This window comes from Stegostoma tigrinum, chromosome 32, assembly GCF_030684315.1.
Source record: "Stegostoma tigrinum isolate sSteTig4 chromosome 32, sSteTig4.hap1, whole genome shotgun sequence".
NCBI classification, from domain to species: domain Eukaryota; kingdom Metazoa; phylum Chordata; class Chondrichthyes; order Orectolobiformes; family Stegostomatidae; genus Stegostoma; species Stegostoma tigrinum.
The window spans coordinates 787,170-810,922 of record NC_081385.1 but is presented as its reverse complement, the minus strand read 5'-3'; the positions used below and the strand labels follow the sequence as shown (position 1 = coordinate 810,922).

At 44.7% G+C, this 23,753-nt stretch overlaps 1 protein-coding gene across 1 annotated transcript; it reads right to left on the bottom strand.

The window, feature by feature from the left end:
- Positions 1-3,254: 3,254 nt before the first annotated feature.
- Positions 3,255-22,539, bottom strand: hmbsb (hydroxymethylbilane synthase, b). Its single transcript, XM_059639071.1, has 11 exons — positions 22,468-22,539; positions 18,986-19,041; positions 14,507-14,584; positions 13,980-14,057; positions 13,733-13,808; positions 12,428-12,541; positions 10,559-10,597; positions 9,839-9,958; positions 7,887-7,940; positions 7,594-7,680; positions 3,255-6,781 (listed from the first exon to the last, which is right to left on the bottom strand). Exons 1-11 carry the CDS (start codon positions 22,537-22,539, stop codon positions 6,608-6,610), a joined length of 948 nt encoding a protein of 315 aa, XP_059495054.1. The 3' UTR covers positions 3,255-6,607.
- Positions 22,540-23,753: the final 1,214 nt, after the last annotated feature.

Sequence of the window (23,753 nt, the reverse complement as noted above, 5' to 3'; positions counted from 1 at the left end):
GGGGGAGGCGGACCGGAGATGGAGAGAAAACATCAGAGGAGAGTATAGGTGAGGAGGTAGGGAGGGGACAGGTCAATCCAAGGAAGACGGACAGGTTAAGGAGGCGGGATGAGGTGGTAGGTAGGAAATGGAGGTGCGGCTCTAGGTGGGAGGAAGGGATGGGTGAGAGAAAGAACAGGCTAGTGGAGCAGAGACAGTCTGGGCTGGTTTTGGGATGCAGTGGGGGAAGGGGAGATTTTGAAGCTTGTGAAGTCCACATTGATACCATTGGGCTGCAGGGTTCCCAAGCGGAATATGAGTTGCTGTTCTTGCAACCTTCGGGTGGCATCATTGTGGCACTGCAGGAGGCCCAGGATGGACATGTCGTCTGAGGAATGGTGGGGGGTTGGGGGGAGTTAAAATGGTTCGCGACTGGGAGGTGCAGTTTGCAGAATACCTCCGCTCGGTTCGCAACAAACAACTGCACCTCCCAGTCGCGAACCATTTTAACTCCCCGCCACCGTTCCTCAGACGACATGTCCATCATGGGCCTCCTGCAGTGCCACACTGATGCCACCTGAAGGTTGCAAGAACAGCAACTCATAATCCGCTTGGGAACCCTGCAGCCCAATGGTATCAATGTGGACTTCACAAGCTTCAGAACCTCCCCCTCTCCCCCCACTGCATCCCAAAACCAGCCCAGTTCTTCCCCTCTTCCCCCCCACTGCATCACAAAACCAGCCCAGACTGTCTCTGCTTCCCTAGCCTGTTCTTCCTCTCACCCATCCCTTCCTCCCACGTCAAGCCACACCTCCATTTCCTACCTACCACCTCATCCCGCCTCCTTGACCTGTCCGTCTTCCCTGGACTGACCTATCCCCTCCCTACCTCCCCACCTATACTCTCCTCTCTACCTACCTTCTTTTCTCTCCATCTTCGGTCCGCCTCCCCCTCTTCCTATTTATTCCAGTTTCCTCTCCCCATCCCTGTCTTTGATGAAGGATCTAGGCCCGAAACGTCAGCTTTTGTGCTCCTGAGATGCTTATGTGGAATAAATGTGGCTAGATAGCTGCTTCTGCAATTTACAGAGACACTAAGTACCAGCTGAGGTTACCAGGAAAGTCCCACCTTCTTAACTCCTCCTTTCACCGGAGATGTGATGACCCTGAGGTTAAACTAGTCGTGTCTCTCTCTCTCTCTGAGATAGCAGCCCGATGGCATCTTCTAACATTGTGGATTGCAGGATGATACAATGTCCTTTGCATTCAAGACTGAGCTTGCTGATGCACTGATCACAGACTGGTGCTAATAGACTCCTGTATAGTAGGACCCCAGGAGGTTTCAGCTGGATGTGTGAAACAGCATTACAGGCCTTACGCCCAGCACTGCCTTCCAGTTATTGGCATGCTACATGCACTCTTTACCTGTGATAGCAACTCAATCAAATTAGGATAGGATTCCCACTCACCATCCTGACTTAGAAATATCACAGTTCCTTCATTGTCACTGGATCAAAATCTTGGAATTCCCTCCCTAGCAACATTGTGGGTCTATCTTTAGCATGGACTGCAGTAGTTCAAGGCAGCAGCTCATCACCACATTCTGAAGGGTAATAAATGCTGCTTTAGCCAGTGATATCTGTTCAGCACGAATTAAAAAGACACCAGTTTTGGTCTCAGGTTTGATCTTCAGTTTGCATGAATTAAGACATTAAGGGATTAAAACATGGGTGGGGCAGTTTTGATGCACATTGCTCCACACTAGCTCTCAACAAGTGTATGTACAGACAAGGCCCTGCTGGCAATCTTCTCGCACAATCTAATAACTATCTGACATTGTGTAAAAATGGTTACTGGGCACCCTGGAGAGAAGCTGGAAAAATCTTATGATTCTCCAATCTCTCGGACACAATACAATCAGCAGTAAATGTGACCTCAACGATGTCACCCATAAGCAAGGCACTCGTTCAGAACAATTCAAAACAAATATACACAACAGCATTAACCGCCTCAGTGCTTCACTGGGAAAACCCAACACCGAGCTGAAGGGTGGTAGTATCAGGGCAGCTGAACAAGGCTTGGTCAGACAGGTAGGGAACTCCAGGGCTTGAGGCCCAGGCTGATGGTAAATGATTAAAATCTGGGATATACAAGGGGCTAGAATTGGAGAACTGCAGAGATCTTGGAGGGTTATAGACTTGAAGGAGTTTGCAGAGGTCAGGAGGACAGGAGTCAAAGAGGGGTTACGGAGCTGCCAAAAATCATTTTTACAGATTCATTTTCAATTTACCACTCTCTCTTGAAAGCACAGGCAGAACCCTTAAGAATACTGATAGGCAGAGGGATCTGGGTGTGCAGGCACACAGGTCACTGAAAGTGGCAATGCAGGTGGAAAAGGTAGTCAACAAGGCATACGGCATGCTTGCCTTTATCGGCCAGGGCATTGAGTTTAAAAATTTGGTAACGTTGCAGCTTTACAGAACCTTAGTTAGGCCGCCTTTGGAATGTTGTGTTCAATTTGATCGCCACACTACCAGAAAGATGTGGTGGCTTCAGAGAGGATACAGAAAAGATTCATCAGGATAAAAACCAAAAGAACTGTGAATGCTGTAAATCAGGAACAAAAACAAAGTTGCTGGAAAAGCTCCGCAGGTCTGGCAGCATCTGTGGAGGAGAAAAGAGTTAACGTTTCGGGCCCAGTGACCCTTCCTCAGGACCCGAAACATTAACTCTGTTTTCTCCTCCATAGATGCTGCCAGGCCTGCTGAGATTTATCAGGATGTTGCCTGGTATGATGCGCATTAACTATAAAGGAAAGGTTGGAGAAACTTGGATTGTTCTCACTGTAATGATGAAGGCTGAGGGGCGACCAGATAGAGGTCTACAAGATTATGAAGGGCATGGACAGGCAGGACAGTCAGAAGCTTTGTCCCAGTTGGAAGAGTGAGTTACCAGGGCCATGAGTTTAAGGGTCAAGGGGCAAATTTTAAAGGTGACGTATGAGGCAAGTGTTTTTTACACAGAGGGTGGGTGCCTGGAATTCGCTGCTGTGGGAGGTAGTGGAAGCAGATACTATAGTGACTTTTAAAGGGCATCTTGACAAATACAGGAATAGGATGGGAATAGGCGGATACAGTCCCCGGAAGACTAGGGCGTATTAGTTGTGATGGGCAGTATGTCAGTGCAGGCTTGGAGGGCCAAAGGGCCTGTTCCTGTGCTGTAATTTTCTTTGTTCTTGTTCATAGGCCATTAAAAAGATCCAAAAAGGAAAAGAACTTCTAAAAACCACTTTGTTTATTCTGATATCATTGCAAGAAGAGACAAAATACTAATCAAAGACACTCCGCCACAAGCTATGCCAGACTGTCACATGGACTATCACATCTGAGACAGCAATAAAAACCCTCATCCTCCAAAATGAGGTTACTCAAAGACCGTCCTGGAGCAGAGATTTCATTATTCCTTTCACAAGGTCCTTCTCTTAAATAAATGAGCTTGATCACATTACCCTGCTTTAAGAGGTCCAGGAGCTGAATGGGGGATTCAGAGCCTGAGGCTGGAAGATCAATGTCAGTGTTTCTGACTCAGTTTAAAGGGCACTTTGTGTTTATGTCTTTAAAACTGGCAATCCATTTTATTTAGGATTTCGCACAATCCTACACGTGGTCCCTGGCCAGTGCCAGTGCAAAGGATAATTAATGGATAAGAATAGCAACATTTGTTTAATGATCAGTCCTCCTGTTGGCAATATGTAGAATCTGACCTTTGTTTAAATCTGTGGTACGTGGCTGTCATTGTGGAGCATCATTTCAACTTCAATCTGCAGCCCAACATCCACTCCACAAGATACAGACTGAAGCAGCAAGAAAAACAGCACAGGGAAATCCACAGCATTGCAGAAAACAAAATGTCAGCCTAGTTACCCAGACCCAGTCTAGTGGGCCTCCAAAAATCCTTCATTTGACTTGACTGCCCTTACTGAGCAAACGATTGTAGCAACATCACCCTTATCCACACTATGTGAGGTGTGACAGGATTAGGACACATAGGATTGATGATGGAGAACACGAGATGTGTGATCAGAATTTAATTAATGGTTTGTCACAGGTGGGTATAGATGGATCTAAAACTTTCCCACTAGTCTGTCTGAGCAGCACAGTGTTTAATTTGGCTCAGAGGCTCCTTGGAGATGTTAAAAATATTAATGTAAAAGGAAAATTCCCACAGCCGAAGTGGTACTGAATTACAGCATCCCACAGGTAAACATTGGATATTCACTGTAAGCAGATGATTGCTACACATTTAGTGAATGAACTCTCCCGAATGTGGAATCATTTACTACTTTAGAAGAGACATTATTCTATGATTTAGCTTCAGAAAGAAACTAGATGATCAAGCATATTCCAACTGTTCAGCATCAAGTGTACTTACATTTAATCAAATACCCAGATTTTCAAAAAATGAGATTGGAGGATCACATTCTGCAATTTATCCAATCAATTCCATTCCATGTCATTATCATACTTTGACAGCGTGTGCAGTCAGATGTAGCTGACACCCTAATCCTTAAATTGAGATGTCTGCCGATCTACTTTTAAAAACTATTATGCTAACTTTCTTTGCAAAAATGTAATTTAAATAATCCAGAAAGCTTCAGAATCAAACAATGGAAACGTTAAGGAATCAATTTTGACTTGTATACTTTCAGACAGTATCCCTTGTGACGTCCAACAAAAAGTAAACAGGAACATCTGACTGGTGCATGTGGGGAGAAATATTTCATCTAAAGCTTTTCACAATCTGGAAGTCCCAAAAGTCACAGCTAATGGAATACATCAAGAGCAGTCTCAGGTGAAATGTACGTAAGCCAGCTGTCAATGTGTGTATCATCAGAATTTACAAACAGCACTGGGAGTGACAACAGAATCCACAGGTTTTGAGATAAAGATTGGCCAAGGCATGGAGGACAGCATTCCTGCGTTCCTTCAAAGTAGTTACATTGGATTTTGTCCATCTGCCCAAAGGAAGCCTCTCATGTTAATGTTCGACATGTAAGTTGGCATCACCAACACTACAGCATCATGCCAGGACTGCAGAGGGACTAGGTTACATTTTAATCTCAACGGTCTACAGTAAGATTTGAACCCACTACCTTCTGGCTATGGCAGTGAGTGCTACCCACTCATAATTCAAAGTGTCAGGAGGTGACCACACCTTGGGCTTTGATATTGAGGAAGGGGGTTGCTGCATCTATCCCTCCTCTGTGTATGTTTGCCAAGGTTACATGCAGGTTGTATAACTGGCCTCACTGCCTCTCCACTTTTGGACGGTGTGGGGCAAAGGAGGACATGCTCGTGATCACTATCAGTAATCTCAACTGGGAGCTTCAAGTACACAAGCATCAAGACCAAAAATCAAGCTCAAATATAATGCCATTCATCACCAAATAACTAATACATTCCATTATTCGAATGAGCTTCAGAAATAGGTTTTTCTGAAATGGGAAATATTTACACATTTTTAAAGGATTAAAACAACAATCAAGTTGACTGACAAAAATAAAACCACTAACCTATTAAAAAAAGTAACAAGTATAATTTTTTGGACAATTTCTCAGACATGGCCCTTGTGCTTAGTGTGAATGGTGCAGATATTCACTGCCTCTCTGGGGCTGCTTTGTCGCACACACATTTTCTTACTGCTGCCTCAGAGCCACAATTGCACAGCACCTTGTGAAAGAAACAAAATTTGTATATCCCAAACATTGTGTAACAAGGAACCTTAAAAGGTACAGAGGGAGTGAAAAAAAAAGAGGCTTTCCTTGTGCAATGCTCCAACTAAATGTTCTGTTGCCAGGAGAGTAAAAAAAGCACCATTCAGTACAACATAATAGCCTTGAGTAACAGCAATTGATATCAGGCCAGTGCAGTTCAGTAAACATTCCCTTATTCTTAGTGGATGTGGCAGCGGGTGTGTTTGTGCGTGGATGGGGAAGGCTGCAATAACATTATTCTCATTGGAATTCCATCATCTGCAGTGGGTTAGAATGGTGAAGAAAACAGGCCAGTTTCAAAGCAGGCCACGCTGTAGTAGTACAGCCAGGAGGTTGATTCTAATACCACTGCCTAGCCTTGTTTATTCAAGACTGTTTCTGGCTCAAGAAAGGAATCAGCTGATTCCGTACAATAAACAAAATACAGCAGGTTCAGAAGGAATTTTTTTTAAAAGCATTATTTCAATTTGAATTAACAGATCATTCAAATAAGCTACTTTGAATTGTACTTTTCAAATGAGCAGGTTTTGATTCCAACTGCTACTATGCTCAAGACTCAAAGCATGTGGCACTGAAAGAAGCGTGGAGCTTTGGAAATTACACCAGCTCATATAGAAATATTGATGACATCTCCAAATGTTTGATAAAGGTTAGTCAGTAAAACAACACACATTCTTCAAAGGGCAAGTGAGAAGCATGTCAGAGTATAACAAAATAACGAATCTTTTACTTAGTAAATGGGATGCATAAGCAATCAATAAGGATATTGCCTGTTACCTTTGGTTACTGTGTAATTATAACATTATAAATACTTAAATGATGACATGTTTACCATTTTCAGCATAAAACCACAGTATTATCTTGCGTCATTTAGCTGCCTTGCAACAGTCAGGATTTCCTTGGCACCTTTGCTCAGCAGCAGATTAGCTAAATGCATCCCTAATTTTTCTGCTGCTTTCTGGGAATGTTGAGGTATTTTCTTTGCTGTGACCCCAACGTGCTGAACATCGTCATCACTGCAATCTTCATCCTAAGATAAAGACAGACATTGGTCATTTTATTCTAAATATTTTTAGGGCTTGGAATTTCTTGTTAACCTTAATTAAATTTGGGAGAAACTGATGAACGTGGTGATAGTCGACAGCTACATCAAATGGACAAACCCACTTTAAACAACATTGCAGATCAGCAACGCATCGCCTTCATCGAGTGAAAAAGTCATGGGTTCAAGCCTGACTCCCATCCTGTATCACCTGCTGAAAACCTAAACTGAAATTCCAGTAACTGCCTCGATGGATAACTAATGTCCTGATCATTATTCCTCTATTCGCCTAAAGCACCCACCTCGATTTCATGCAGGATTATATACTGTACAAATACATCCATGTTTACCAATTACATTATGCTTTACTGTTATCTGAAAATGTGATGAGGTGCTATATAAATGCAGGGTCACTGAGATACTAGATATTCTCATACAGGAGCTCATTTTCAACTGGTAGATACTGGGAAGCCATGGAGCAATCCTAGATGTTGAAAGATCATCTGCATTTCCATAGCACCCATCCCACCCCCAAAGCAGCTTCACAGTCAGTTAAGTACCAAGTATTTTGAAGTGAAGTCACATTTAGTTTGTAGGGAAACATAGTAAGTTTCATGCACAGAGAAAGCACAAAATTACAATGATCAATAACCCATTTACTGATAAATATCAGCCTTGGGAATCATCTTTTATTTAATTTGAAATCATGTCTGTGGGAACTTTAAAATCTGCGATGGGGCATATGGGACCCCTAACATTGCAGTTCTGCCTTGAATTAAAAACCCAAATTGCAATTGTACCTGGATTTGAGGCGATATACTTGTTTGCATAGTGTCTTTCAAACTGTCAGATCCATCAAGACTGTACACAGCCCCTGTGAGGTAGAGCTGCAATTGAAAGACACAGAATTAAAATGTAAAATTGAAGAAAAAATGCAAACAGATGTCAGTCACACGTCAAAAGCAGTGCCTGTGGACAGAGAAGCAGAGTTAATGTTTCAAATCCAATACAATTCTCCAGCAGCACTTCCTTTTTTATTGTAAATCTCCAGTATCTTCAATAAGTACCTTGCTCTTATCAAAAGCAGCATTACCTGATTTTCAATAACGGCACTGTGAACAGCAACAGGAACACTGCAGCCTCCCTCCTGCACAAAAACAAGGAACACAACCGATTAGCTTCTTTGCAAGCTCACCACCTCATTCATACACCAATCACTCCACGAGATTGACAAAGAAGTCAAAATGCTGAACTAGATCAGCTAAAGGTTTCAAGCCTCAATCCCAGTCTGGGCCACTAGCTAATGTCAGGAGACAGTATCCCAGCACTGGCTGCTGGGACAATGGCAAAATCACCCAGATTCTCCACTGCTTTGCAGCAATTCCAACAACAGTCTGAACAGACACCAAGTGCCAAGAGGATTAGGTTCAACTAGAACACAGTGTGCCCTCCCCAGTCCTGCTGAGTAGACAATACAAGGTTGTACAGGAAAGTGGGAACAGGAGAACATTGTTCAAGCCTTCGAGACTGCTCCATAATTCAAAATGATGATGTCTGATCATCCAACTCAGTAATCTGCTCCCACTTTCTCCCCGTACCATTTGGTCCCTTTAGCCCATTGGGACATCATGCTGCAGCTGTACAGGACATTTGTGAGGCCACTTTTAGAATACAGCATACAATTCTGGTCACACCTTTTATAGGATGTCGTTAAGCTTGAGAGGATGCAGAAATGATTCACAAGGCTGTTGTCAGGGTTGGAGGGTTTGAGCTACAGGGAGAGGCTGAATAGGCTGGGGCTTTTTCCCCTGGAGCATCAGAGGCTGAAGGGTGACTTTATAGAGGTTTATAAAAACATAAGGGGATCGAATGGGTAAATAGTTAAGGTCTTTTTGTCAAGGTGGAGGAGTCCAAAACTAGACAGCATAGGTTTAAGGTAAGGAGGGAAAGATTTAAAGAGGAGCTGAGGGGTAACTTTCTCAAGCAGAGGGTGGTACATGCATGCCCAAGGAAGTTGGTGGAGGAAGGTATTGTAACATTTGAAAGGCATCAGGACGGATGTATGAAGGGGAAGAGATATGAGCCAAATCCTGGCAAACGGGGCTAGGTCAGATTTGGATGTCTGGTCAGCATGGATGAGTTGGACCGAAGGGTCTGTGTACATACTGTATGACTCTATAACTTGAACTATACCTAACTCTTTCTTTAAAAGCAATCAATGTTTTAGCCTCAACCGCTTTCAGTGATAGAATTCCACAGGCTCACTAACCTCTGGGTGATGAAATTTCTCATTTCAGATTAATGACCTACCCTGTATCCTTATACTGTGACCTCCTGGTTCTGGACTTCCCAGTCGTCAGGAGGGTCCTTCCTGCATTCACTCTGTCTAATCCTGTTTGAATTTTATAGGTTACTGAGAGACCCATTCTTCTAAACTCCAGTGAGTATATCCTAACTATACAGACATGACATAGTTGTGCTGAGTTAAGAATGGGTTCAAATCCCAGTGTGGTGGCAGAAGAATTTGAGTTCAGTTCTTAAAAATCTGGAACTAAAAGGCTGGCAGCAATAAAAGTGATAATGAAGCTGTTGGATTGTTACAAAACTCCAACTGATTTCCTTCAGAAAGTTACCTGCTGTCCTAACTATATCTGATTCTGTGACTCCAGTCCTTTGGCAATTTGGCAGATTATGGTGAGCTGTTAGGCTGCTGAACATGAATCAAAACATAAGCAAAGGTGTGGACAGATTGTGAGAGGTTCCAAGATGTAGTCCATTGCCAGAGGATCGAAAACTGAATTCTTTACAAGTTCTTTTGTGGTAAAACAGGAAGTGCACAGGGTGCCAGTTAACATTCTCTGTACAGGGACTATGATATGTTGATCTGCCTTTCTCTTTCAGACTGTCAATTGACCCTACATTGCATTTCCAGCATTTTCTGATTTGTTATTCAATTATTTGTAACTGCTTCACCCATCTCCAAATGTATAAATCCAGGTAATGACAGGAGTACAGTGGCAGGATTTAGGTTAGTTATGACTGTACCAGGTGCTTCATGAAGGAACGCTCAGCAATACAGCGCAGGACTGTTTCTGTGTCATTGAGAGCAGATACCATGTCCAGGACAGCAGTGTCATTCATTCTCACTTCTACACCCAAGGCACCCTGAAACCAAATAGCAACACAAACACGTATTAGATCACAGCTGAGGAGTTTAAAATATTTTGTACATAACTCATACAAACAATGTGTCATCTGTCATTTTCTTCACCAAATCGCAGCCAGGAAAATTAACACACAATCAAAAGCCATTTCTGTATTCTACTTATATCTCATCATTTTATTGCACGCAGAAAAGGATTAAAATTCACAAATATACACAGTGAAAACAAGAGCTCTCAGCTTCAATGACATTTACAAATTTTATATTTCTGACCAAACAGGTTAGTCAACATCGGGGGGGGGGGGGGGGTGAAGCTTCCTGATACAGATTCTTTATTATGACAGTTCGATTGTTGGAACGTTGGACGTGGTAACTCTGAACACTGAAACACCCAAATTAGGGATGGGCTATATATACAAATGATCGAAAAACCAGTTTTTCTCTTTCCAAACACTGGAAGTCACTGGGTTATTAAGCATTCTCAATCCAGCCACAATGATTCTGAAAGTTTTCCCCATGGTTATAAAGTGCACACAGGTGGGGTAAAAATCACAATGTCTCATTAGTACTAACTGTGCAGAAGTTGTATAATCCTCACATACCTGACCCACAGCATACATACAATCTTCAGGCTGTAGAATCTGCAAGAAAAACAATTTAATTGCTGTTTAGTGAAAACAGGAGCATCTGGCAACTCAAAAGTATCTCATTTCCCAGTTTCTGTCTAAGGAGAACAGTTAGTAGCCCATGGGACATTATAGCACTGACAACAGAAACTCCTCACCGACACTACTCCAACTGCAAGTATTGTTTACCATCAGGAAAACAAAAAAATCAGAAATGAATCTCTGCTCGTTCACCAAGAAACAGAAAGAGTGACAACCTCAGAATGAATGGTGCAATGGTGTAAGTCTGTCTGGACAGAACTTGCTGCTCATTAAGGCCACTCTGTGCATTCACAGCTCATTCAACCACAACAAAACTCTATAATTCTGTCCAGTGAAGCTTTCAGTTGTTTGATTGATTGCAGTGCTCTAAAACCCAGGTCATGCCTCAACCTTGTGTGAGGAACATCACCCGAGAGCCCAGAGGTGTCTGCAATGCATCAATGCTTATACCTCATCTGTGACTAAGTGTGGACACTATATACTAACTTACACTCATTCTTGGCATGTTTCAATCTGGCATTACTCTGGCCCCAGGGGCATTACTAATGAATAACACCAAAGATGTGACAGAGAATTCTGGGGGGATGGGAGCAGGAAGTAGTAGTGAAGGGAAATTATCCACAACTTGATCACAAGGTTTTTTATTAACATCATGATCCCTCAGATTTAATGGAACTAAATTCACCACCTTCAACATCCACTGCCTTGACCACAATACACAATGGCACCAGTGTGTTACCAGAACAGCACCTTCCAACTCCACAAACATGACCATCTACAAGGACAAGGGCAGCACAGAACACCAGCCCATGCAAGTTACTCTCTCAAGTTACCACTCTCAATCCTGACCTGGAGATATATTGCTGATGCTCCTTCTGTGTTTCTGGATCATTTTCTGGAAATCCCTCCTTTACAGAATTGTGGGTGCCTCTACACCGACTGCAGGCAGCTCAAGAAGCAGGTTTTTTAAAAATTCATTTACAGGATGTGCACTTCGCTGGCCAGGCAGCATTTATTGCCCATCCCTAATTGCCCTGAGGGCAGTTTCAGAGTCAACCACATTGCTGTGGGTCTGGGGTCACATGTAGGCCAGATCAGATAAGGATGGCAGTTTCCTTCCCTAAAGGGTATTAGTGAACCCTTTTTAGTGGGTTTTTCTAACAATGGTCATCATTAGACACTTAATTCCAGATTTTTATTAAATTCAAATTCCACCATCTGCCATAGTGGGGTCCCCAGGATGTTACCTGGGTCTCTGGATGAATAGTCTAGCAATAATATCACTGGGCCATCGTATCCCCATAGTGTGCATCACCATCTTCTCAAAGACCATATGCTGACCCAAACAGTGAAGCCTTCATCCCATGATTGACTGTTAGAAACATCCTCGGGGGATTAGGAAACACACAAGGTATTTGTGGGAGGGGAGCCAATGGCCTAGTGGTATTCTCAGAGCACTGTTAATCCAGAGACCCGGGTAATATCCAGGGGACCTGGGTTCAAATCCTGCCACACCAGATGGTGGAATTTGAATTCAATAAATATCTGGAATTAAGAATCTAATGGTAACCATGAATCCATTGTCAGTTGTCGGAAAAACCAACCTGGTTCACTAATAGAAGGGACTGCCATCCTTACCTGGCCTGGTCTATGAGAAATTTCAGGCCCACAACAATGTGGTTGACTCTTAACTGCCCGCTAGGCAATTAGGGATGGGCAACAAATGCTGCCTGGTCAGTTGACATCCTCATCCCGTAAATGAATAAAGGAGAAAAGAAATAAACAGGTTGTTAAAAGTCATACCTGACTTATCCGATTCTCCCATCCCATTCTTCGCAGACCAGCTGCTGCCAGGACTATCGCACTGTAATCAGCTTTCTCATCAAGTTTCTTTAACCTAGTATTCAAATTGCCACGCTGTGATCAAAACTGTTAAAGAAAAACCCAGGCACCAGTAACAAACCACACGTGACATGCCCAGTGCTGTCCTCCTGACACCAGGCAGATACAGGCTCCAACATCAGTGCAAACCACAGTTTCACACTGACTCCAATAATAAGGTGGAGAACTTTCTTCAGGAACGAACACACCTTGGCTGTGGATAAACAGTATGCCCAGTGGAACCCATCCCAAACAGCAGCAAACAGGGCCTTTCAATTTTCAATTTAAAGATGAAGGCATTGCTTTTATGCAAGCAAAATCATTGGTTCTCTAGGCACTATCCTAACAGTAAGTACACAGTAAGAGGATTTTACATCTTGGAGTTTGTTATTGTATTAATACTGTTCCTATTCTTAAACTGAGCTCAGAGTTCTCAGTTATAACCACTGGATCCAAATAATGTTTGCACAAGCAATCTGATTCATTTTAACATATTTTGAAGATAGATTATCGTATAATGAATAACCATATTAACAGGTGACATAGCAGTGGTCTGAATGTATGTGTGCGCACAGGTCTAGTCTATATATTATTACCAAGAACATGAGGAAACACCAGAAAAGTGCAAATAACATTTAAAAATAGAAATGTTGGCTATTAGACAAAAGTTAAACATGTTGGAATTTTCTTTTAAAATGAGGTTGACAGAGAGGGGTCAATACAATTAGATTACAAATTGATGGAACAATCGAGAAAGATTTACGAAACAGAACAAAACTAAAGGATTCAATAGAAAAAAAAGAGAAAAAAAACCAGAAGAACTGTGGATGCTGTATTACAAACAACAAAAAACAGAAGTTGCTGGAAAAGCTCAGCAGGTCTGGCAGCATCTGAGAAGAAAACTCAGAGTTAACAATAAAAAAAGAACTTGGTGGAATAGAAATATTAGCTTAATCTAGCTGGGCAAAATGGCCCGTTTCTATACTGTATTTTTGAAGACACGCCAACAAAACCATTTTGTGAAAACAATCTAAAGGTCTGTTAGTAGAGCTGCCACAGTCTTATTAAATGAGCCAGTAATGTCAATGGGCTGAATGGCTGATTCGTGTTCCTAATTTAAATGTAACGCATATAAAAAGCTGACACAGGTACTACAGACTAATGGCTTTCCCTGCTGCATATTTATAAAGTTCTGTGTAAGGAGCTTCGAACAGCAATAAAGGATACAATATCCTTGAATTCCAGGTGAGGAAATCGCCTTCTTAGCTGCGCTGCTCTTCGTAGGGAACTCGTTCCCACTACACTGCAAACAGATGAGAGGGGGGAAGCGATGAGAACATCGCACATTAAAATAACTTCCCTGTGTTAGTAAGAAATCCCATCCAAAAATCCAACATGAGAGTTGGCTTTTCCTCATGTGCTGAAAGCTTAGTTATTCCACATAATAAAGCACACAGCTGGCTCAGTACCTCACCTCCGCTCCGGCAGTGTGTCCAGGGATTTGTCTGCATGGCTCGGGTGCAGAACAACAGCATCAAAGGGAATTTCGCGTCTGCAACAAGACAATTGAGAATATAAATCACAGCTCACCTCTGCAGTCTGTCTGTCTGAACTTTATTTGCAATGAAAGTCATAGTTTCACTGGTTGGGGGAATGTCCCTAGTCAGCAGTTACTGTAATTTGGAAAAGGGGAAGTGAAAAGGGAACATTATGTCCAAAGACAACTGTTATGGGGGTGTGGCAATTATTAAATGTTAAACTCTGCAAAGATGACCACTTCTTTAGCAGCTCTACAAACTGAAGAAGGAACTCTCCTCACATCCGACTTCAAATTGAGATTCAAAAAGAAGCTGCCTCTACCCCATCCCCACCAAACATGCCCAGGAAAGGTACAGAACAAGGTTAGATATAAAGTAAAGTTCAGCTGAATTCTGATGGTTTGTTTTGTCAAAGAAAATAAAAAGAAATCCTCACTAATATTCTTAACCTGTAAACACTCACTTGCAGATGGCCCCAATGGTAAACCCCGGAGGGAGAGTAGTTGGCAGATCTTTGAGAGAATGAACTACCAGGTCAACCCTGCAATACAGGAATAGCAATGTGAGGTACCAACAGTAAAACAGGGTAGCAGTTAAGACCACAGAACTAAAGGCATATTCAATGAAGAATTAGCTCCATTAGTCTGGTTAAAAACACATGTTAACATAGAACATTACAGCACAGTACAGGCCCTTCGGCCCTCGATGTTGTGCCGACCTGTCATACCGATCTCAAGCCCATCTAACCTACACTATTCCATGTACGTCCATATGCTTATCCAATGACGACTTAAATGTACCTAAAGTTGGCAAATCTACTAACGTTGTACGCAAAGCGTTCCATTCCCTTACTACTCTGAGTAAAGAAACTACCTCTGACATCTGTCCTATATCTTTCATCCCTCAATTTAAAGCTATGCCCCCTCGTGCTCGCCGTCACCATCCTAGGAAAAAGGCTCTCCTTATCCACCCTATCTCACCCTCTGATTATTTTATATGTTTCAATTAAGTCACCTCTCAACCTTCTTCTCTCTAACGAAAACAGCCTCAAGTCCCTCAGCCTTTCCTCGTAAGGCCTTCCCTTCATACCAGGCAACATCCTAGTAAATCTCCTCTGCACCTTTTCCAAAGCTTCCACATCCTTCTTATAATGCGGTGACCAGAACTGTACACAATACTCCAAGTGCGGCCGCACCAGAGTTTTGTACAGCTTCACCACAACCTCTTGGTTCCGGAACTCGATCCCTCTATTTATAAAAGCTAAAACGCTGTATGCCTTCTTAACAGCCCTGTCAACCTGAGTGGCAACTTTCAAGGATCTGTGTACATGGACACCGAGATCTGTCTGCTCATCTACACTACCAAGAATCTTACCATTAGCCCAGTACTCTGCCTTCCGGTTACTCCTACCAAAGTGCATCACCTCACACTTGTCTGCATTAAACTCCATTTGCCACCTCTCAGCCCAGCTCTGCAGCTTATCTATGTCTCTCTGCAACCTACAGCATCCTTCGTCTCTATCAACCGGTTTACTCTCGTCTACCTGTTTGGTCACCTTCTCAAAGAACTCAATAAGGTTTGTGAGGCACGACCTTCCCTTCACAAAACCATGCTGACCATCCCTAATCAATTTATTCTTTGAGAGGATTATAAATCCTATCCCTTATAACCTTTTCCAACACTTTACCAACAACTGAGGTAAGGCTCACTGGTCTATAATTACCAGGGTTGTCTCTACTCCCCTGCTTGAACAGGGGAACCACATTTGCTATCCTCCAGTTGTCTGGCACTGTTCCTGTAGACAATGACGAGTTAAAGATCAATGCCAAAGGCTCGGCAATCTCCTCCCTGGCTTCCCAGAGGATCCGTGGATAAATCCCATCTGGTTCAGGGGACTTATCTATCTTCACCTTCTGAAGGATTTCTAATACCTCTTCCGTGTGAACCTCAATCCCACCTAGTCTAGTAGCCTGTATCTCAGTACTCTCCTCAACAACATTGTCGTTTTCTAGAGTGAATACTGTTGAAAAATATTCATTTAGCGCTTCCCCTATCTCATCTGACTCCACACACAACTTACCACTACTATCCTTGATTGGCCCTAATCTTACTTTCGTCATTCTTTTATTCCTTAAATACCTATAGAAAGCCTTAGGGTTTACCCTGATCCTATCCGCCAACTTCTCATGTCTCCTCCTGGCTCTTCTGAGCTCTCTCTTTAGGAAACCAGGAAATAGCTTGCGCCCACTCTCCAAATTTGGGCAACATAACTCAGGCTAGCATTTCAACGCAGCACATAGGGGCTGTCTGGCTGTTTATTTAGGCGGCAGCCAAGCCCTTGCTTCAAAATCTCATCCAAAAGCTGGTTTTAAAATTCCATAATCAGATATGGTATCCACTTTCAAGAGAGACATGATGGCAAGGACTCATCTACCAAGTGAGTGAAAATGATTCCATGATACTATTTCAAAAAAGAGCAGCATCACCAAAACATATTACCCCGTCATTACCACGCCATTTGTGGGATCTTGCTGTGTACAATTTGGTTGCTGCCTTTCCTACATTATGATAATGATGAGAGAGTTAATGGAGGGCTTTGAGTTAAAGAGGTTCATGACCTGAGATTATTTCCCCTCTTATTCCACATTAACACTGTGGAGACTCCCAAGTGCCCTTAAAACTAGCAGGGAAGCTGTCTCAGAGATAATAGGAACTGCGGATGCTGGAGAATGCAAGATAACAAGGTATAGAGCTGGATGAACACAGCAGGCCAAGCAGCAGGAAGGCTGATGTTTCGGGCCTAGACCCTTCATCAGAAAAGGGGGAGGGGAAGGGGGTTCTGAAATAAATAGGTCCAGAGGGGGAGGCAGATTGAAGATGTATGGAGGAGACGATAGGTGGAGTGTAGATACACAAGTTAAAGAAGCGGATATGGAGCCAATAAAGGTGAGTCTAAGTGGGGAGGTAGGGAGTAAATAGGTCAGTCCAGGGAGGACAGAGAGGTCAAGGGGGCGGGGCAAGGTTATTGGAAATTGGGAGGAAATTGGGGGGCGACTTGAGGTGAGAGGAGGGGACGAGTTGGGCTGGTTTTGGGATGCAGTGGGGGGAGGGGAGATTTTGAAGCTTGATAACATTGGGCTGCAGGGTTCCCAAGCAGAATATGCGTTTCTGTTCCTGCAACCTTCAGGTGGCATTGTTGTGGCACTGCAGGAAGCCCAGGATGGACATGTCTTCTGAGGAATGGGAGGGGGAGTTGAAATGGTTTGCAACTGGGGTTGGGGGTTGGCGTCTGGCCTCAGCGATGTAGAGGTCAGTGTGCCATACTACAACTTTGCGGTCCTTGAAAAACGAGGACATCTGAGATATACAGGAGTGGAATGCCTCGTCCTGGGAGCAGATGCGACGGAGGCAAAGGAATTGGGAATAGGGGTTGGCATTTTTTCAGTAAGTTGGGTGGGAGGAGGTGTATTCTTGGTAGCTGTGGGAGTCGGTGGGCTTGAAATGGATATCAGTTTCTTGGTGGTTGCCGAAGATGGAAACAGAGAGGTCCAGGAAGGAGAGGGAGGTATTAGAAATAGTCTAGGTGAACTTGAGGTTGGGGTGGAAGGTGTTGAAGTGGATGAACTGTTCAAGTTCCTTGTGGGAGCACGAGGCGGTGCCGATACAAACAATGTAACGGAGGAAGAGGTGGGGTTTAGGCCCAGCTTAGGTGCGGAAGAGGGATTGTTCCACATAACCTACAAAGAGGTAGGCACAGATTGGGCCCATGCGGGTGCCCACGCCTGTACGATGTGGGAGGAATTGAAAGAGAAGTTGTTGAGGGTGAGGACGAGTTCGGCTAAGTGGATGAGGGCGTCAGTGGAGGGGGACTGGTCAGGCCTGCGGGATAGGAAGAGGCGGAGAGCATTTTCAGGCCATCTGCATGGGGAATGCAGGTGTATAGGGACTGGATGTCCATGGTAAAAATGAGGTGCTGGGGATCAGGGAATTGGAAGTTCTGGAGGTGATGGAGGGCGTGGGTGGTGTCACGGATGTATGTAGGGAGCTCCTAGACCAAGGGGGAGAAAACGGAGTCCAGATAGGAGGAGGTAAGTTCGATGGGGCAGGAGCAGTCAAAGCCATTGGGTCGACCAGGGCAGGCAGGTTTGTGGATTTTGGGAGGGAGATAGAAGTGGACCGTGTGGGGTTGGGGAACAATAAGGTTGGAGGCTGTGGGTGGAAGGTCACCTGAGGTGATGAGGTTGTGGATGGTTTGGTGCTCGGGGATGGGGTCATGGTCCAGGGGATAGGAGGAGGTGGTGTCAGAGAGTTGGGATCTGGCCTCAGTGACGTAGAGGTCAGTGCGCCATACTACCACTGCGCCTCGCTTGTCTGGAGGTTTTATGGTGAGGTTGGTGTTGAAGCGGAGGGCTGCACATTCTGCGGGGGAGAGGCTGGAGTGGGTGAGAGAGGTGGAGAGATTGAAGCGATTGATGTCTCGATGGCAGTTGGAGATGAAGAGGTCGAGGGAGGGTAGGAGGCTTTGGGGTGGTGTCTAGGAAGAGGGCTTGTGGGGGTGGGAGCAGGGGTTAGTAGAGAGAGGGTTAGGCTCATGGTTAAAGAAGTAGTAAGCATGGGGGTAGAGGCAAGCAAAGCTGTCTGGCTGTTTATTTGAAGCGGCAGCCAAGCCCTTGCTTCAAAATCTCATCCAAAAGCTGGCACCTATGGCATTCTTCCTGCAGCATCAGTGTGTCAGCCCAGATTGTGCTCAAGCTTGTGGAGTGGGACTCAACCTTCAGGCTGCAAGGCAAGTGTGTTACCCACTGAGAAGCAGCTGACCCTGTTATAGTCACCAGCAATCATTAAGCAACAGCAAAGAGGAAATATTTTTACATAGCACTAATCCCAAGATCAAATCAACCACATTTAGCAAACAGACAGATGAACACCCCGGAATTCATACTCATTTCTCTCCAATGCAGTTTCCAGCTCCTTTGTGAACAGGCTCTTCTCTCCAATCTAACAGAGAGAAATTAAAACCTGGGTTAATAATGTCAACCTGGTGCAAGTATATCTCTCCCCTAATCCTGCTCTTCACTCACCTTACAGCAGCGATGTACAGATGGAGAACCACAAAATACTGCTGAAGAGCCCATGAAAGGTACACCTGACACGACAGTAAGTAGAAATGGAACGGGACAGAGTGGAATCAGATTACTTTAAAACAGACAAATTTAGTTGTGTGTTCCCTTTATGGAAATGAGCTAAATGCAAAATATTTTATTATCAACAGTTTGAATTACGAAATTGAAAAATGTTCCACTGAAGCCATGGTTTGTCACTAACAAACGTATCATGCTAGGTACAGAATAGGGATAGACACAAAGTAAAGCTCCCTCTACTATTTTAAACTACTCCAAAATATTTTAAACTAAAAAAATTCCCTCCACATTCTCCCCATCAAACAATCCCAGGAAAGGTAACAGCACAGGTTCAGATCCAAAGTAAAGTTTACTCCACACTTCTAAGCTGAAAGTAAGGTCCCCTTTACCCTTTTAGCCTGAAAATAAATATGGCTTCACTCTTTTAAACTGGAAGTAAAGCTCGCTCGTCACTGTTCCCATACAGAGTAAAGCTCTCTCTACTCGTTTAAACTAAAAGTAAACCATAAATAAAGTTCCCTGGACTCTGCCCTCATCAAACATTCCTAGGACAGGGACAGCACGGGGTCAGGTATAGAATAATGTTTACGCTATTCTTAAACAGCAAGTAAAATATCCCTCAACGCTGTTGAAATGAAACACTCCCAGGACAAGAGATAGTAGGAATTGCAGATGTTCGAGAATCTGAGATGACAAGATGTAGAGCTGGATGAAGACGGCAGGCCAAGCAGCATCTTAGGAGCAGGAAAGCTGACGTTTCAGGATTAGACCTGTCTTCAAAAATAGGGGACGGGAAGGGGGTTCTGAAATAAATAGGGAGGGAGGAGGAAGCGGATAGAGGAGCCATTAGGTGGAGAGGAGACAGACTGGTCAAAGAAGCAGGGATGAAGCCAGTAAGGGTGAGTATGGGGGGGGGGGGGGGGGGGGTGGGGGGGGGGGGGGGGGGAGATTAGGGAGGAGAGAGGTCAGTCCAGGAAGGACGGACAGGTCAAGGGGGTGGGATGAGGTTGGTAGGTAGGAAAGGGGGTGGGCTTGAGATGGGAGGAGGGGATAGATGGGACAAAGGACAGGTTAGAGAGGTGGGGACAAGCTGGGCTGGTTTTGAGATGTGGTAGGGGGAGGAAAGATTTTGAAGCTTGTGAAATCCACATTGATAACATTGGGCTGCAGGGTTCCCAAGCAGAATATGAGTTGCTGTTCCTGCAGCCTTCGGATGGCATCGTTGTGGCACTGCAGGAAGCCCATGATGGACATGTCGTCTGCGGAATGTGAGGGGGGAGTTGAAATGGTTCGCGACTGGGAGGTGCAGTTGTTTATTGCGAACCGAGCGGAGGTGTTCTGCAAAGTGGTCCCCAAGCCTCCGCTTGGTTTCCCCAATGTAGAGGAAGCCACAACGGATACAGTGGATACAGTAGTCCACATTAGCAGATGTGCAGGTGAACACCTGCTTGATGAGGGAAGTCTTCTTGGGGCCTGGGATGTGGGTGAGGGGGGAGGTGTGGGGGCAAGTGTAGCACTTCCCGTAGTTGCAGGGAAAACCTCTGTTCTCTGTCTTCCTACAGACAAAGGGGGTGGCCTTGGGTACCCGCATGGGCCCAAGCTATGCCTGCCTCTTTGTAGGTTCACCTTGACCATCTCTAATACCTCTCTCCCCTTCCTGGACCTCTCTGTCTCCATCTCAGGCAACCACCTAGAAGTCGATATCCATTTCAAGCCCACTGACTCCCACATCTACCTAGAATATACCTCCTCCCACCCACCTTCCTGAAAAAATGCCAACCCCTACTCCCAACTCCTTTGCCTCCGCCGCATCTGCTCCCAGGTTGAGGCATTCCATTCCCGCACATCCCAGATGACCGCGCTTTTCCAAGGACTGCAAATTCCCCCACCTCAGTCGTCGTGAACGCCCTCAACCGTGTCTCCTGCATTTCCCGCAACACATCCCTCACACCCCCTCCTTGCAATAAAAAAAACAAAACAGAATCCCTCTCGTCCTCACGTACCACCCCACCAACCTCCAGATCCAACACATCATCCTCCGACACTTCCGCCATCTACAATTCGACCCCACCACCAAAGATATTTGTCCCTCCCCACCCTTGTCTGCTTTCCAGAGAGACCACTCTCTCCATGACTCCCTTGTCCGCTCCACACTCCCCTCCAACCCCACCACACCCGGCACTTTCCCCTGCAACCGCAGGAAGTGCTACACTTGCCCCCACACCTCCTCCCTCACCCCCATCCCAGGCCACAAGATGACTTTCCACATTAAGCAGATGTTCGCCTGCACATCTGCCAATTTGGTATACTGCATGCGCTGTACCCGGTGTGGCTTCCTCTACATCGGTGAAACCAAGTGGAGGCTTGGGGACCACACTGCAGAACACCTTCGCTCGGTTTGCAATAAACAACTGCACCTCCCATCACAAACTATTTCAACTCCCTCTCACATTGCTCAGTCGACATGTCCATCCTGGGCTTCTTGCAGTGCCACAACGATGCCACCCGAAGGTTGCAGGAACGGCAACTCATATTCCGCTTGGGAACGCTGCAGCCCAATGGTATCAATGTGGATTTCACAAGCTTCAAAATCTCCCCCCCCACCACTGCATCCCAAAACCAGCCCAGCTTGTCCCCGCCTCCCTAACCTGTCTTCCTCTCACCTATCCTCTCCTCCCACCTCAAGCCACATCTCTATTTCCTACCTACTAACCTCATCCCATCCCCTTGACCTGTCTATCCTCCCTAGACTGACCTATCTCCTCCCTACCTCCCCACCTACACTCACCTGTACTGGCTCCATCCCCACCTCTTTGACCGGTCTGTCTCCTCCTTACCTAACTGCTCCTCTATCCATCTTCTGTCTGCCTCCCCCTCTCTCCCTATTTATTTCAGAACCCCCTTCCCCTCCCCTACTTCTGAAGAAGGGTCTAGTCCCGAAACATCAGCTTTGCCACTTGGCCTGCTGTATTCATCCAGCTCTACACCTTGTTATCTTATACGCCCTGGACAACGGCTGTATCGTGTTAGAGGCAGAGTAAAGCGTCCTCTACTCTTTCAATCTGAAAGTAAAACTGTCTTTAATCTTTTAAACAGAAAGTAAAGCTACCTTGACACTGTCCTCAGCAAATATTTCTAGGACAGGGACACCACAAGATTAGGTACAGTCTGAGGCCTCCTCCACACCGTCCCATTTAAAGGTCTTAATTCAAGGATAAATGCATGACAGGCACCACTTTACAGCAATTTAGAGAATGGCAAAAATAAAGAATACAAGAGATACCTTTGAGAGAGCCGTGTCCAGAATTTTGTCCCCAGTGGTTGTCATGGCAACTGCAGTGATAAGAAACAGCATTGTTCCAGGGCATTCAGCGTCAGTTTAGGGAAAACGCAAATAAGGCTCACATCCACCCGATCTGCTTGGCACCACAATGTCATCTCCTGATTGCAGATCCCTCCCCAGCTGATGAACACATCCCCCCACCCAACGCTGCTCCAGCCTCAGTGCCCGGTTCAGGTATACCCCACACTCCAACCCATCCCAGTCAGCACCTCCACAATCACAGCTTGAGCCATTCCCTACTGCTTGGGCACCAGGCAGTCTCCCCTGCCTGGCCAGCCTAACTTCAACATAAGGCCAAAACTACCCAATTCCAGAAAAATTACAACATTTCTAAGTTCTTAAGGCAAAGCAAGAAGCACCCAAACAGCTTTACAAGATATATTAAGCCAACCTTCCACCCATTCCTGTTCTCAGCTGAGATGTCCAATTGAGGGAACTGAACAGGTCACACACTTGTGTCTGGTTTTATCTCTGTGTCATCCTAATTGCCAAACACTTACCCTGAAGCCTCTTAAAATTTGTAACACCTTCCTCTTTCAGCACCCTCTGGGTTCACTATTCTGTATATTTATCATCCCTTGCAAACTACAGGCATAGCCACCCAGAAACATACCCTTCAGCCCATGCTGGCCATCAAACCAATCAAATACTGCCTTTTTTGTACTTCTCCAAGATCAAGTTTGTGTGTCTAAGTTCTAAAGCTCTGGCCTGGGAGAGGGTATCTCATTTATTCACCAGTAATGTCAGGGTTTAAGGGATTATCATACAAGGACACATCACATTAATCTGATTTCTATTTTCTATAAATGGTAGCTCAGGGGTGATCAGATTGAAGGTAAGTAAAATTATGAAAAATTTTGATAAGTTAAGCAGGAAGACACCACTTCCACCTGCGGAGTAGGGCAGAGGAAGAGGGGGGCAATATTAAAATTAGAGCTCAGCCTTTCTGGAATAACATGTCCACATAGCAGAAATGAAATGCCCCTCCAAGAAGGCTGAAGATTCTCAGATTCCATTGATACTTTAAAGCTGAGACTGAGATTGATGCTGGGTAAGGGCATCAAAGATGTGGAGCAGAACGAACAGATGGGGCACAGAGAAGCTTCGATTAGTGAAGGATCAGGCTTGGAGAATGAATGACTGCCTTCAGTTGATGTCTATATTGTATTTATGCTTTAGGGTCTAATTTATCCATACCCCCAAAAATTTCAATAAGATATTTTCAT